The sequence below is a fragment of the Maylandia zebra genome, linkage group LG15, assembly GCF_041146795.1.
Source record: "Maylandia zebra isolate NMK-2024a linkage group LG15, Mzebra_GT3a, whole genome shotgun sequence".
NCBI classification, from domain to species: Eukaryota; Metazoa; Chordata; class Actinopteri; order Cichliformes; family Cichlidae; genus Maylandia; species Maylandia zebra.
The window spans coordinates 30,373,670-30,388,664 of record NC_135181.1 but is presented as its reverse complement, the minus strand read 5'-3'; the positions used below and the strand labels follow the sequence as shown (position 1 = coordinate 30,388,664).

Below are 14,995 nucleotides of genomic sequence, written 5' to 3'. Positions count from 1 at the left end.
AGGACCGGTATCGGCTCCTTTGTGCAAGGAGGAACCGGATGAGCACTACCAGAGCTATTAAAAAAAAAAAACCTTCAGCAGCACACTGGTGTGAAATGTGTCTGACCAAACAATCAGAAACAGACTTCATGAGGGTGGCCTGACATCCTTCAGTGGGCCCTGTGCTCACTGCCTAGCACATTGAAGCCTGTATGGCATTTACTATAGAATACCAAAAATGGCAGGTTGACCAGTGGCATGTTGTGCTTTCACAGATTAGAGCAGGCGAGCACATGTGACAGACATGAAAGGGTGTCAAAAAGCTACGGAGAACGTTATACGTCCTGTAACATCATTCAGCATGACCAGTGTGATGGTGGGTCAGTGAGGGTCTGAGGAGGACCATACATACACACCTCTAAAGGCTGAGCAACAGCACCCTGACTGCCATTAGGTATTAGGACGACCCAACACTAGTGCAGTGGGTCCTGGGTTCCTCCTGGTTTACAACAATGCTTCATGTGGTGAGAGTATGCAGGCAGGTCCTGGAGGCAGAGGCGGAGCCAGACATTTGAAACACCCGGGGCTTAGCCCTAAAGGGTAGTATGCATGTGGGATTTTTTATTTTATTTTTTTTTTGGGGGGGGGGTTTAGAAATGACTGAAAGATTAATAGGCCCTGTTTTGAGTTTTGTTCAAAGATGACTTCATATAGGGAAAAATATATATCACATATGCAGGACACCTTAAACTAGTTTTTTAATTAAGCAGCAAGGCAGAACAAAGTCGGGGCTGTATCAAGACTCGAGGACTAAACCCCAATTCAACCAGACCCTGAACTGATCCAGAATTAAAACAGGACTACAACAGTTCAAAATCAGGACTACTTGGGATTTAACCAAGACAGAATCAGAACTAGATGATAGTAGCACTAAAAATCATCATAGACCTGCACTACACTTATGTTTTAATTCTACCAAACTACACTATTTAGATTGAGAAAAGTTTATAAAATTATTTGGCCTTGTTGTGCAAACAAGCCTGCATAACTTAATAAATGTAGAATTTGAAGAATTGCAAACCTAAAAAGAAACACTAGGTACGAGATACATGAGGACCTATGATACGGTGATACTTTAGGTAAACAACCATTTGACTAACATGTGTCTCACCTGCTCTTGTTCATCTCTGTTCTGTCCTCATTCTCTCTCTCCCTCTCTGTTCCTCTCTCTCCCTCTTTGTGCTAATCAAATATACAGTTGAAACCAGATATTTATGTACTCTTCAGATCAAAACACACTTTTTTAATTGTAACATCAAATCAGACTAAATGTTTATTTTTTTAGATTGATAAATATAAGAAACATATTTGTTAACTTTAAGAGTAAAGAGAGAAACTATCTGTATTTCTTAATTGTAAATGGCACCAAATTGTATTCAAACTTGAGCCACACTTATGGAGCTCCACAGTTCTGTTTCTGGTGTTTGGTTGACATCTCTTGATTTTCCCATTTCAAAGAAACAGGCTCTGTGTTTTGCCTTATATGCATCCACAGCTGTGCCACCAATTTACTCACATGGACTCTACTAACCCATCAGAAGCTTCTTCAGCTCAGAATGGAATCGTCTGGAGTTTTCTTATTAATTAACAATAAACTTAGTGTACATGTACTCCTAAATTTGATGAAAGTGATAAAAATAGACAGCTCTGTCTCTCTTTATTCTGACATTTAACTAATTCAAAAGATATTTCAATATTTATTTATCCAAAACAAAACAAGTTCACTCTAAATTGATGTTATACAGTAAAAAAATGTTCTTGTGTTTTCCATAAAGTGTATGTAAATATCTGGTTTAAACTGTGAATATACTGCTGTGTATTGAAGTTCCTCTTGTTTTGCATAGAAATATACTGAACAACATACAAAGCATAATATATAAAATACTACCAGAGTTTTTTCTTTGAAAGACGCTCCTTATGTCCATTCTTGTATATCAGTACATTACTGAAACCGATTTATTTAGCCGTGGAGGGTAACAACTGAAAATATGAAATAAACACACATGTAAGCTGAGACTCTCTAAAGAAACAGCATTGTTGTTGTTCGGCTTTTCATTTTGCCATTTGTTGATTCACTTGAAGAGCGAGTAACATAATATGGGTCAAGTGATCAGTTTGATATCAATCTTTCGTGATACACCGTCATATTTACATTATTTGTACAGTACGAATGCTTTGCTTTGGTACCTGGTCAAACTTCAGTTCTCCTCTGTCTGCCTAGCTCCGTTTCTCCAACAGCGCAGCAGCTGCCCCGCCCCGCTTACTGCCTGAGCTCGGATCATACCAATATTAGGGGGATTTATGCACAGTCGTAAATTCCCACAGTGTGCACTATGTGCTTCGAATATTGTGTGTAGTTTTTCGCTTTATACAGTTGTCAGTCAGGCATCTAACTATGAAAAAAAAAAAATTACACTCCAAAAGACCCCGGGCTTCTGAAAAAACAACCCGGGCTTAAGCCCAGTAAGCCACCCCCCCGCTCTGCCACTGCCTGGAGGATAAATTAACTGTTACCACTGAATGCCCCCCCCCCCCGACTCGTCTGACCCAAATCCAATAAAACACCCTGGGACATTTGGTTTCAGTCTATCCAACACCACCAGGCTGTACCTCAGACTGTGGAAGAGCTCAGTTCAGCAATCTGAAACACGCTGTCTTAAATCAGTCTCCCTCCCCACTCCCTTTAACCCAGCTACAGCTCATGGAGGTTTGAACAGCAGGTGGAGCCATAGCTGTGTGAGTGACAGACTCAGTCCAGATCAAAAGTTTAAGACAACTTGTAAAATGGCAAAACAAACAAACAATAAAAAAATCTTTTTTCTTTTTTTTCTTTTTTTTTTTTTTGCGCCATGTGGTCCTAAACTTTTGATCAGCTGTAAAACAGCCTGTTTCAGTTTAAGCATTTTTTTCAATAAATTCCATGCTCAAAAAATGTTTTGTCTCACTCTCTGTTCTTCTTGTTGGAGGGTGAAGCTCTACCTGGAACCTTGTTAAGATCCAACCATGCAAAATATGATTTATTTATTTATTACCATTTTTCAAGTGGTCTTAAACTTTTGATCGGGACTCTATTAAGGACACCCCCTCTCAGTAACATACAGATCCAAGCATAAAAAACCTGAAACAGAGCTTGCAGGATACAGGGGAAGTTGGACAGGTTTGTTTTGGTTGCAATTAAATGTGTGAACTCATCTGTGTGTAGATTTTTTTAAGCAGATATAGTGAGCAATAAATAAACTTGCACGTATCGCAATATAGAAATGGCTTCTTAGTTTAATGTTTATAAGAAAAAGTGTTATAGATCCATACGGTTTAAAATAAAATCAAGTGAAAAGTGAAAAGAACAACAATAAAGGGAACAACATTTGATTGGCTGGTTCTGTATCCAACAGATACACCAGCACAAAGACAATAAAACGACACTGAGGATAAACGGATTATATTACATGTTTGGCCTTTTACTATTAGTGTATTTCAGGAAATGCCGACGTTTTGTCAGTTTTTCTAATAGCTATATCCGATTTGTCTAACATTTTGGCAACATGTTCAGGACCAGTCAACTAAAATGATTAAGTCCAAAAATGAATTGTATCAACAATCAGCTCCGAGTTGTTCTTCTTTCGACACTCACTGAGATGAAAAGGTTTGCATAGCAACAACATGTACAAGAGTTACCACTTTTCAAGTGCAATTACGTTTGTAATAAACCTGCCTGCTGATTCAGAAATGTACTTGCAGCTCGATACACCAGAGCTGACACATTTCTCCAAGAAAACATTTCAGTTAGCAGGAACACAAAACCTTACACTAAGCTGCACACTTAAAGTTTCATCAGCAGGAGCCAAACTCTTCGATCCACTTTTCATACTTTTCCAGGTCAGCTGCAGAAACTGATTTGGACACTTTCCTCAGAGCGGACTCAAAGTCCTCCATGGTGGTGGGCATGTGCATCTCATCCCGGGAAATGTTGCGGATCTCCTCTGGAGTGAGGCCTTCGATCCTTCGCCTCATGGCCATCAGAGATGCGTCCCTACGCGACACACAACGATTTGTCAGATTTCACTTAATACTGTTCCTCACATACAAACCTTTAGGTGGGAATGTTAGGTTAAATTGAAACCAAACTCATGAATGTTTTCAGCGTGCATTATCATACTGCAAAATTGCACCCAGCTGTGGAGATTATTCTTGTTGCAGAGTCCCTTGCATCAGCGTCTCTCTTAGTCCCCAAGAAAGTGTTATAAAGCAAGCAACACAGCCAAAGAGTACCGTAACAGTCCACTAATAACTAACATCAAACACATATGGCTACCAGCACAACAGACTTTAACACAAGCTCACAAAATGATGTGGTTTCACATAGGAATGTGCTAGCCAGTCTAGAACACAAGAAACCTAGAATTAGCGAGGAAGCAACAATTTGTCCACGTTAGCCGCTAATTTATTATTAGCTAACAAACAGGAGCTTCGTGAGCATCAGCAGAGTGATCACGATTCACTCTCTCTCTCTCATCTGGTTAGTGTTAGCAAAAACTAGTTTTACTGCTAACACGGACAAATTGCAAGACATCTTATATAGCAAAGTACCATATTTTTCAGACCATAAGGCGCACCGGATTGTAAGGCGCACTGTCGATGAACGGGTCTGTTTTCATGCATAAGGTGCATTAAGCGATACAAAACAGGCAGATAAGTCAAACTTTACTCAATTTATTCTTCTTGCTTCCTCCATTCATTAATGTTGAATTCTCTGGCAGCTGCTCTATTCCCATGTTGTTGCAGTATATTAAGGACTAACCTCGTATCTTGGACTGATTATCTCAGTTGTTCTCCTGACTGAAGTTTAGTCCGTTTACAGCATCCTGCCATGCTATTGCATTTGTTAACTTTTATCAAGTGGAAAATAGTTAGTGTTCATCCTCCAGTTTCACTGTGTTTATGTTACGCTAACATAGCTGTATCGCTAGGGATCAAGTAGCACATCATTATATACCAGATAGTCCAACTTCAGTAACCCTACAAAAGTCACTCCTGTTTAGTTTTCTGTCTTCATTTATGTTGGAAGTGATAACAGAGCTGTACGTTTAAATTTTTTCAGAAATCTCTCAGTCATGGTATATCACGTTTAGGTGGAAACTAGCGAGCTAACTTCCTGCGAACTCCATTAAATTGACTAAATTCTATTTTCATGGATGCCTGGATGTTAAACTTAATTGTTACACCTGGTGAAGCAGCAACGCTGATCCTTTTATTAAAGATGAAAGAATTTAGACAGTTTTTAACTCTCAGTGATCCTGCAGTGTTCGTTTGACTCTGGGACCTGAAACAGACGGAGTTTTTGACCCTGGATTACTCCGCGAGGCTCCTGACTACGGCAGCCGTAATGCTCCAACAATCCATCAAGCGGTGCAGCTTCGTAGCTTACCAAAGTTGTACTAAAATGTTTTTTGACAGATTTTTGAGCGCAGTGTACCACATAAAATCGGTTCGAGGTCAGTAAGCACAACCAGAATTCATACATAAGCAAACCGGATTATTAGGCGCACTGTTGATTTTTCAGAAAATTCAAGGAGTTTAAGTGCACCTTATAGTGCAGAAAATATGGTACTGCAAATACCAAGACTACAGTTCATTTAACTACCAGGGCCATCAGTAAATATCAGCAGTTATCTGGAAGTTATGCGTAGTGTATTCTTGAAACTTCATTTTGAAATATGCCCTGACCTGCACACGTTAGTGATGTCAGCTCCTGAGTAACCCTCCATCTGCTCAGCAATCTTGTCCAAGTCCACGTCGCTGGCCAGCTCCAGCTCCCTCAGGTTAATCTTGAGCAGCTCCACTCGTCCCTTAGCTGCAAACAGAGGGCCAACAGCAACTAGAGCATGCTTTCTGCTTCAGTAAATGGTCATTTCATCAGCAATATTTACACGAAGACAGAAGGTCATCATTTACTCAGCATCGTTAGCAATTTAGCCCTCCTTGAGAATATTTATGTTGGGACTGTAATTCCATGTTGTACATTTCTAAATCAACATTTGTCAAGTTTAATTAACACAAAGCAGACACTGAACCAGGCAGCCTTCTGGCATGGTTATAAATGTTTCCATAGAACAGAAAGTAGCTTTAAAAAAAGCTGCATGTGCTGTCAGCTGTGTGCACTGTGCTTCAAATCAGTGGAATGTGAGGAATGTGGAGGCTGAGCAGCTGATGCTTGTCACCAAGTCGAGCAGTTATGATCCAATCTGTTATGATCTGTTATTAGTTATTGAAACATGCAACACTTTTCAGAGTTTAGAGTTGTTGGCAGTTTTCATTTTCAATAATTGCATTTCATTGCCAACAATGTGGAAATCAGTAAAACAACAATTGTACTTGAAGGAAGAGGAATGTAGATCCGCTTCTCCAGGCGCCTCCTCAGAGCCTCATCAATGTCCCATGGAAAGTTGGTTGCAGCCAGGACCATCACCATCTTTGATGGGTCGTCGTTCTCTGATGCTCCACCAACACCTGCGTAAAAACAACAACAAGAAGAGAAAAAAAACCTGCCTCCATCAAAAGGTAAATATATCTAGCATGAATGGAAATAGACAAAAGTTCTATACCATCCATTTGCACAAGTAGCTCTGCCTTTACTCTCCTGCTAGCTTCATGCTCCTCTGAGGTTCCTCTGCGGCTGCACATTGAGTCAATTTCATCAATGAAAATCGTGGTGGGAGCATAAAAACGTGCCTGTACGGGGACACATGCAATGACTCAGATCAAGGACAAAAAAAAAAAAGTGTATTATTTTTAATACTAAGAAATTGTTTAACTTTACACAAAGATTGTTATAATTGGTTCACAAAAATGGCTTAACTTAATATGAAAGCACGTTTTATTCAGTTAATGATTATTTATTAATGAGTGATAAATTCACTCTCAGAAATAAAGGTGTGTTAGGTGATTTCCATCCACTAGAGGGCTCTAAAACTAACTTACAGTCCTGAAAAATTAAAGGAAATACTACTACAGACAACAGAAACTAAGTTCAGAACATTCAAGCACACCAACAAACACAAAACTGACAAAAACTGAACTTACCATTTCAAAGAGAAGGCGAACTAGTTTCTCAGACTCTCCTCTGTACTTGGAGGTCAGAGTTGATGAGGAGACATTGAAGAATGTGGTTCTACATTCAGTAGCAACTGCTTTAGCCAGAAGTGTTTTCCCGGTGCCAGGAGGTCCCACCATAAGCACACCCTAAAGAAGAAAATAACATCTATGTAACAGGACGCATGTGATACAAGTGATGACACAAACTTGTGCTTGCACACTACCTTCCAGGGTCGTCTTATTCCTTTAAAAAACGCTGGCATCCACATCGGCAACACAACTGCTTCTTTCAGCAGTTTTTTTGCATCTTCCAAGTCTGCGATGTCATCCCTATAAAAACAGTTTAGACTGATGTCAGATGTGAAAACTCTCAGGGAGGCTGGTGTTCATGCCAAGAAAGATAGATAAACCTCTACAGGACAAAAAGGCCATTAAGTGAAGCCAAAGCAGACATACCAAAAACTACAGTTTGTCTAACGGAGGAAAGCTCAAAGACTACAGCTTAGTCATTCAAGGCATCTGAAACGTTCACCTACCATTTAATATTTGGATTTTGAGATATAATATCCCTCTCCAGAGCTTCCACGAGGTCTTTATCATATCCTGCCCCATCAAACCTCTTTGCTTCTTTCTCCTGGACATCTGATTTATTCTGAGAGGCAGACCATAAATAAGTAAATACAAATAAAATAACCCTTCCCAGTTCCTTGAACAAATCCCTCGGGGAAAAAAACCCAAACTGGAATGACAGGCTAGGTAGTGAGTAAACAGACCGCATGTGATACTGTTTGATCAGCAATACTTTGTGACTTTTTGTTATGTGGTATAATAGAGAAGGCTGTGACTATGTGTGCTGCAACTTGGAACCATCAACATATCGCTCACCTTATCGTCCTTTGCTTTGCCAGCAGCCTCCTTTGGTTCCTTCTTTTCTTTGCCCTTGGAAGGTCTGCTTCTGTCGCCGTTGGCCCCTCGGGGCAGGTGTCTCTGCTGGGCCTTCACAGCCACACTCAGGCGGTTGTTTGCAGGTTTGCTGTCTTTGTAGGGGTTGGTAGGACGTCTGACAGGACAGGGAGAATGTCTGTGAAGAAAACAGGGATAAGACTATCAACTGCAACCCCTTAATGTCAACAGGTGTTAAATCATTGAAACATTTACATTCTTTGTGAATCAGCTTTTGCCTTAGTGCTTGGAGCACAAACCAGACAGAACCGTATGATTGATCGTTTTTTTCCCCCCTTAAATATTACTAATCTTTCATTTAAAACTAGCAAGACCAGACCAAACTGCCACAGCACACAGTCAAAAAGCCAAAGGGGAAAAAAAAGGCTGAGACACAGTCCTGCATTTGAAGTTAATGCTACTCTTTTTTTTCCCCTCTAAACAAAAACAAACATTTATTTAACCAGGACGTAAAACTCGTGAGATCAAGCATCTCTTGTGAGAGTGTCCTCGGTGATGATGATAATAAGCTAGCATGTTTTTTTAAGCATCATCATTTGCACTAGAAGCCAGACTCTCAGTCCAATCTGCTTCTCATTTTGAGTCAAGGCAACCTCTGCGAATGAAAAAAGCCCCTAAATGCCAAAAACAGTCCCATTAAACAGCCAACGTTACAGTTTTTTGTTGGGCTTTTTTTTTGGCACAGACATGTTTACAGACTGTACAAAAACAGATTTGGTCTCTTTGCATAATTTTCCTCTTAAAAAACTAAAATCTGTATGGTGGGTGAAATGGTTAGAGGCAGCTGTAGCCAAATAAGACGGCGTCCTTTGTGGTATCTGCTATCAAAGACGTTTGTGCTTCAGTTTTGCTGAGTGAAATTCCAGTATTTTATAAGACAGCACTGATGTGCAGATATCTGTGTTACAAATATACAGTCTGCTAATTACCAGATAACTTAAAACTCACTTGAACTGGGTGGGTGGAGTGCTATTTATTGTGTATAGCATCGGTATAAATAAAATCACACAATATTAGAGAAAGAATCACAAGAATATGTAAAGGTTCTCAGTCATCTAGGTCATCGCAATCTAAGGAGCTTGGAAAGAAAGAGTCTGGACTTCTTTAAGCTTCTTAACAGAGAAGCTGATGAGATGAGAGGTGAAAAATCTTCAAGAAACTTAAAGAAGTCCAGACGCTTTTCTTTCCAAGCTTCTTAGACAACCATACAAATCACATGATCCTCTGTGAGTAGTAGTCAGAGATGGTGTGGTAGAATAACTTCCTTTTAACAGGAAGAGACCTCTGACAGAACCAAGCTTAAGGTGGAGTAGCTATCTGCCATAATCTGCTTGTGGCAGATAGCTGCTCTCATCCCAAAAAGGAAATTTCTGGCTTTGATAAAATAAATATATACATTTTTAAAAATTACTAATGTTGTTCAAAATGGAGCATGTGGCCAAAAAAATATGTTACAAGCATACAAGCAACATAATATAAACTATGTTGCAAAAGTTAAAAAAAAATAAAAAGGTGAATTTTTCAAGAAGTGCATCTCTGACAGTTAAAAATACACAGTTTGAGGTTTACCAGCCATCTTTCTGGAGGGCAGAGCAGGAACAAATCAAGCTCACAGAGGCTTACAGAGGTTCACTGATCTCAATCATATGACTACATCATGACTATTGTTCTTGGCTTATTCAACAATTGCAGTTCAGAAAACTGCAGAATTGCACCAGAAGCAGATATGTGTTCACGAAGCATCGGAATTTGTAGCATATGAGATTTCCTAAGCAACGAATAAGCAGAAAATAATACGTGTATGTAAATAGCCAGTGCAGTACCTCTGTTCCACATGCAAAGGTCTCGTTTCAAAATCATCATGGTTACTGGGTTTAACAGGAGCTGTGTCCAACTGAAAGTTCCCCAGAGTTGACATTATGTCCTGAACTTGTTGATTCTCTTCGATGATTTCCTGCCACAGCTGAGAAACAACCACAGGTGCATGCATAAGAAAAATTGGTACCGGCTCCTCATATGATCAGATAAAAGATCAGCACTACATTTACCTGCTGCCACCTCTGCTGGAAACTGCTGTCTCGCAACGTGTACACATATTTTTTGATTTGTTCAAGCAGCCCATGATAGAGAACACTGGCTGAGCTGTAGTTTCCCAGCAAGGCATATTCACGAGCCAGTTTCAGATTCTCACTAATTTCCCGTAGACTCATACCGCTGTGGAAACAGACAACAGGTTCACAAAAACTTATAACGCTGACTGGTCAAAATGGGCATGCTGCTGACAGTGAAATAAGGAGTGTTGAATAACTACAGCGCAGACAGAGATTGAAGTTTTAAAAATCTTACCAAAAAACAAAAAGCTTGCATTCACCTGGTGTAATCAGTAGAACATTTTCTCAGGACCATTTGAGGAACTACCCGTGTTCCTACTAGAAATGCAGGCAGTTTCTACATCAAGTACCATTTTTCTAACAAGGTCTAGTTTCCTGCCATTGTAAAAAATAAATTTAAATATTCAATTCCTAAGTCCTAACAGCAGTCACCTCAAGGTAAAGACCCTAACAAAAATACAGAGAAACCTCAACATTCAGAGGACCGCCTTATGAGCAAGCACTTGGTGACAACGGGAGGTAAAAACTCCCTTTTAACAGAAAGAAACCTCCTGTAGGCCCAAGCAGGGGCAGTAATCTATTGAAAGTAGTTGGGGGTGATGGATAAGGAGGTAAGACAAAAGACACAGTGTGAAAACGAGTCAGAGATTAATTAAATGCAAACTAATGTATAAACAGACAGTGAAAAGAGGAGACAGGTGCCCTGTTGTGCTTCAACACAAAAACATGAAGCTACTGTAAAACTAACAAATTGTAAAGATCCACTGGTTTTAGTATTACTGCTTTCTTCTTTACTTTTTGCCTTAAATTCTTTTTTCTGGTTATTCTTTGTTCTGATACAGACTGAGGTTTGATTTACTCCCTGAAAAATAAAATTTTTGTTTTTCCCAAAGGGCCAGAAATAGCAGGACATAGAATGGAATAATGTCACGCAGACTTATTACCCGAACCACTGTTCATGCGGACTGAAGTGCTCATTTTGAGCCTGGAAAACACTACAGTGACCTTTTTGAAGTGGCATATTACAAGCCATAAGGTCTCTATTACGTACTAGAATCATTACACTTGTTAAACAGATATTTTATATGCATTTGCATTTTTTACTATCCAGATTATCTGGACATAAATACCTAAACTTTAATAGCTGGCCTTAAAATACCATCTTGGTGCTAGTTCCATTGTCAGATGGCCCGGGCACAACACCTATGTTGTATACAATCTATGAAAAATACCCAAGAACATATGTAGTGCCATCTGGACACTGCTTTATATAAGAGTGATACTATATTTACGACACGTGCACAGTTTAAAACATGTTGTCACATTCAGCGAAACATACGTAGTTGACAAGTGTGACTAGCACCTCTCAGCTGAAGTTGTTTCTCCACAGATTAGACGGAGCCTCGCCCAACTATAATCTGTTAAAGGCAAAATGCGACACTCAAGTCCACACGTACAAGATGCTAACGTTTCAAAGATGAGAAGAACAGCTCCTTTGTTCGTAGGAACCTTAATGTTAGGCAAGATAACTAAACTAAACGCTAGTGTACGTTTGTACGCGGTAGTGGTGACGTTAACGACAACCGACGCATCCTTAAGTTTGAATTTCAAGCCGGCTGGCTGGCTTCTCTCACTCTGGTTCAAACTGTAAACGCATCGTCTTCGCAAAACTTGATGAACACAGTTGCTGAAACGACACTGAAACAGCTTTTGACACAAACCTGGTGTAAGTCGCATTTATGCTCAACTTTTCCTAAATGTGGCCGTGGTTCAGAGAAAGGCTGCTCACAGAATCCATCGGACTGGGAAAATAACTACACGATCTGGGGACATTTGTAGTCCAATTCATGACGGAAGTTTGTCACAGCGCACGTTGCGTATGCAAACCAGCTAGGGGCGAAAAGTTTTGAACTTCCGTTTTCGACCTTCAAAATTAAAACGTCAAACGTTATATGGACGTAAAAGCACAAAAAACTAAACTTAGAGTTTCCTGAAAAAACAATAACGTCACTACGACTACAGTGAATTACTCGCCCTAACTCGGTCATCTTAAGTAAGGCAAAGTTTGCATAATTTTTTAAAAAGTTCCTTCTGACGAAAGGCAACCATCAGTTATCTATTAACATAAAACATTTCTGAATATTCCTGCTGTATTTTTTAAGTTCACTCTTTAGGGGAGCAGTGGTTGGCACTGTTGCCTCAGAGCAAGAAGATCCTGGATTTGAATCTGCTAACCTGGAGTCTATCTGTGCAGATGTGAGTAGCTGGGCTCTCTCTGTGCGTTCCTCTTCTTCCCAAAGGAATGTGACTCTAATTTGTGAATATGAGTGTGTATAGTTGTCTTTCTTTGTGTCAACCTGGTGACAGACGTGAAACCTGTGCCCTGTTGTTGCCCAATGACACCTGGGTTGGACTCTTGCCACCTTGAATTGAATATGTTGGATTGTGTGTCCACAGGTGTTTGTACTTTGCGTCGTAATAAAATGACGGTAAAAGGCTCCGCCCACTTCCTATCCATGTCTTACCATGCAACGACTCTGTGAATGGACTGGAGAAGTGTAGTGGTAGAGTCCTCCGTCAGGAATGAGATATGTGTGTCGACTTTTTATTCTCCCTTAAAATTATTATGCCATAACGCTGCACAGAGCAGCTCTGCTAACAGAATACGCAGAAGAAAAATGGACGGACCTTTAATAAAGATCTTCATATTTTGGGCGAGCACGTGTACTTATACCAGGGTTTTAATAGTTTTGCCATTTTCATTAGTTTTTATTTTTATTTAGTTTTGACTTCAGATTTTCAATTTTATATCAGTTTTAATTCGTTTTTACCAATTGTTTGCTAGTTTAGTTTAGTTTTTATTTTTTTGAAAATCCTTAGTTTCAGTTTAGTTTTGATTAGTTTCAGTTATAGTTTTAGTTGTGTTTGCAAAAATTAAGTGTAACAAAATCCCAGTTTCGTCATATCAGTCATTCTCTTCTGCTTATTTTTTGGGTATGTTGCTATTCCAGCTACCATACCCTGCACCCTACACAGGTCGCCTATCTGTCGCAGGGCTAACACGCAGAGACAGACAACTCACATTTCCACCTATGGGTTCTTTAAATAAATACATACAGGCAGACAAACAACCATTGATACCAGGCAACTATCCATCCATTCGCTTCCGCTTATCCTTTTCAGGGTCGCGGGGAGCGCTGGAGCCTATCCCAGCTGTCATAGGGCAAGAGGCGGGGTACACCCTGGACAGGTCGCCAGTCTGTCGCAGGGCCAACACACAGGAACAGACAACCAGTCGCATTCACTCGCACATTCACACATAGTGGCAATTTGGATTATCCAATTAACCTATCCCCACAAGTTGCATGTCTTTGGACGGTGGGAGGAAGCCGGAGTACCCAGAGGGAACCCACGCAAACACGGGGAGAACATGCAAACTCCACACAGAAAGCCCCCGGCCTGATGGTGGAATTGAACTCAGGACCTTCTTGCTGTGCGGCAACAGTGCTAACCACCGTGCCATGCTGCCCTTACCAGGCAACTATAAAATGTATATCTTGGCCCCAATGAGACTATTAACTCTTGCAGCACCGGGTGTTCGTAATTTTGGTTCAAGTGAATTGATAAACTTTTTGAAGGCAATTGACTCAGAGTTATGTAGATATCCCCGTCCTGTTGTCTCGGGATGCATCACGCTGCCTTGCCTGGGGTTAGCTTCTGTTTTCTGGCTTCTGTTTCTGGGGATGAGGGTTGAGTGTGCTCCCTTACCTTCTCAAGGTAAGGGAGCTCAAGCCTTCTTGTGTGAGCTTTTCAAGTGCACTTTAAGGTTTGTGGGATTTTTTTTCCCTTTAGAAATGTCCCTCATAATTTGTCTCTTTCCACTACAAGACACTTGCTTTATCCAAAACACAGTCATATTCAAAGTAATCCCAAATTGGACTCTGGCGCTATCTCCCGACATGATTCTGCACGTGGACGGAGCAGCAACACAGACGACTCGACTAACGTACTGCTACCTGCTGGCATAATGAGACGGCAAGAAAAAATCTGGAAACTAAACTTCATTTTCACCCTTGACTATTGTATGACACGCACACATCAATGAAAACTAAACACATTTTTGCTATAAATTCAGTTAATTTTAGTTAGTTTTCCTTTTTTTTGTTTTTATTTTTTATTTCAGTTAACGAAAATGTTTTTTTACTTCTAGTTTTCGTTAACGATAATAACCTTGGATTAGACTATGATAAACTTAACTTTCAGCATTTGTATTACTGATGAAAATGTTGACAGGGAAGACCCAAATACACATGTTTGTAGTTAGTTAGAAAAAAAGGCACTTTGACTACAACTGAAAAATGAATGAATATTCCTGAATATTTACAAGAAGACAACTCAGTAGCAGGGAGCCAGCAAAGAAAAGAACAATAGGTACAGAGATACTGAAAAATAAATTACAATCAATTCACGATTTACAGATCAAAGTTGATCTATGAAGGAACAAAACACATGTAGTTTGTTTTTTATGTGGAGAACGTCATCCCGCATGACTGATTTATTGGTGGCTTAGGCTGTTGGACATTTGCACCTTAGAGAGCTCAAGGAGCTCAGTGACACCCTAATCCAGATCTGGAAAAAGATCCCCAGGACACCATCCACTGTTACATTAGGAGCATTCTCCAACAACATCATCCCCAGTGCCACTCATGGGGGAGAGCACATCATGTTTGAGACCGTTCTGCAGCTGCCATCCTACCTCAGAGCCGGGGTCTGTACAAGGAAGAAGGTTC

The 14,995-nt window shown here is 40.1% G+C and overlaps 1 protein-coding gene across 2 annotated transcripts; it reads right to left on the bottom strand.

The window, feature by feature from the left end:
- Positions 1–3,294: 3,294 nt before the first annotated feature.
- katna1 (katanin p60 (ATPase containing) subunit A 1) lies at positions 3,295–12,624 on the bottom strand. 2 transcript variants are annotated; one of them, XM_004566245.2, is made up of 11 exons: positions 12,441–12,624; positions 10,143–10,308; positions 9,918–10,057; positions 8,017–8,212; positions 7,668–7,783; positions 7,356–7,461; positions 7,120–7,278; positions 6,642–6,768; positions 6,412–6,546; positions 5,764–5,890; positions 3,295–4,069 (listed from the first exon to the last, which is right to left on the bottom strand). In XM_004566245.2, exons 2-11 carry the CDS (start codon positions 10,302–10,304, stop codon positions 3,871–3,873), a joined length of 1,467 nt encoding a protein of 488 aa, XP_004566302.1. In that variant the 5' UTR covers positions 10,305–10,308; positions 12,441–12,624; the 3' UTR covers positions 3,295–3,870. The 2 variants fall into 2 exon arrangements, with proteins under 2 accessions (XP_004566302.1, XP_004566301.1); XM_004566244.4 differs by lacking the exon at positions 12,441–12,624 and adding an exon at positions 11,927–12,087.
- Positions 12,625–14,995: the final 2,371 nt, after the last annotated feature.

Bases quoted from the DNA above. Each gene is read 5' to 3' on its own strand.
- katna1 (XM_004566245.2), bottom strand. From the start codon at position 10,304: ATGAGTCTACGGGAAATTAGTGAGAATCTGAAACTGGCTCGTGAATAT. The intron at 10,058-10,142 runs GTAAATGTAGTG...GTTGTTTCTCAG, and splicing joins TCCAGCAGAGGTGGCAGCAG to CTGTGGCAGGAAATCATCGA. The intron at 7,462-7,667 runs GTAGGTGAACGT...CTGTTTTTATAG, and splicing joins CAAAATCCAAATATTAAATG to GGATGACATCGCAGACTTGG.